The sequence below is a fragment of the Stegastes partitus genome, unplaced genomic scaffold (assembly GCF_000690725.1).
Source record: "Stegastes partitus isolate 25-593 unplaced genomic scaffold, Stegastes_partitus-1.0.2 Scaffold2353, whole genome shotgun sequence".
NCBI lineage: Eukaryota > Metazoa > Chordata > Actinopteri > Pomacentridae > Stegastes > Stegastes partitus.
The window spans coordinates 66,895-68,081 of NW_007580084.1; the positions used below are offsets into that span (position 1 = coordinate 66,895).

Genomic DNA, 1,187 nt, shown 5'->3' on the forward strand with positions numbered 1-1,187 from the left:
ATTTGGACGCACAAAGCATTTATTTATGTTCCTGCTTGTATTTCTTTGTTTTTGTGACATTGTGAGTCATTATTAACCGTTTATTGTGTATATTATCAGAGAAAGAACACATTTTTTGTCACCTGTCCAGTTTTAAAAGCCACTGTTTTGGGTCTGAAGCGTATTTTTGAGTGAACAGGACAAACGTGACGCCACAACCCTGTGAAATGAAGCATGAGTGGGTTTTTGCTCTGTTGCTGTAACTCTGATCCGGATAAACTGCTTATCGTAGGCCACTTTGCTAATCCCTCTGTCGACTGTACCTGGTTGCCCAACACCTAATCTGATGTTGTGTTTGTTTGTTAAGGGGATCTAACGCCACCGGATGTCCAAGCCAAAGCGGAGGACAAAGTCCGGCCGGGCTCACAACGCCGACCGGCTCCAAAACCCCCCACGGCCAACGGATCCAGACCCAACGGTCCCACCGCCGCCACCGCAGAGGCACGAGCTCGACCGCGAGAGCGACCGGCGTCGACGCAGGCCTCCAGCACCCCGAAGAGTCAACGTAGAGCAGCCGGAGGAGGAGGAGGAGGTGGAGGAGGAAGAGGAAGAGGAGCAGCAACGATGAGAGAGAGGAGCCTGGTGGAGGTCAGAGGGAAGGACGGACCGACGGACAGACGAGGGGGACGGCTGTGTGAGGAGGCCAAGACCCGGGACAGGAATGGACACCAGAGACCCAGGGAGGCGAACGGACTGAAGGGCAGGGCGGCCGATGGACGGGGGAAAGGAGGCGCTAAAGCAGGCAACAAAGCAGGGGGCAACAAGCTGAACAACGTGCTGACCAACCAGGAGGTCTACCTGCCCGCCATGGTGGTCCCACGCACACCTGTAGCACCGAGGAACCAGGACAAGAACCAAGACCAAGGTGAGGAACCGCCTCCATAGCACGGGATCGACTGTAGGGGTCACGTTATCAGTAGTAGTGACAACATCACCGTCACGGGGCTGCCACGAGCAATTAGTTTCCATCTTTTAATCTGTTTTCTGCTTTTTTTTTTAACCAATTAGTTGATACATGTCAAGAATTAATTTTGCTCCATTAAATGAAAATCACGATTAAAATGTACAAAACTGTTATTTCCATCCAGAGGAATTTTGACAATCCAAACAAGTACTCATGGATATTTTCCCCTGATGTTTTCTCTTCA

The 1,187-nt window shown here is 51.0% G+C and overlaps 1 protein-coding gene across 1 annotated transcript in view; it reads left to right on the plus strand.

The window, feature by feature from the left end:
- The window catches only part of LOC103374780 (CCR4-NOT transcription complex subunit 3-like), a gene marked incomplete at its 3' end in the record, with an annotated part of 10,593 nt that extends 9,689 nt beyond the window's left edge, over window positions 1–904 (plus strand). The window contains exon 3 of the mRNA XM_008304929.1: window positions 347–904. Within this exon, the coding sequence (XP_008303151.1) occupies window positions 347–904 (558 nt within the window). The remainder of the gene's footprint in view (window positions 1–346) is intronic.
- Window positions 905–1,187: the final 283 nt, after the last annotated feature.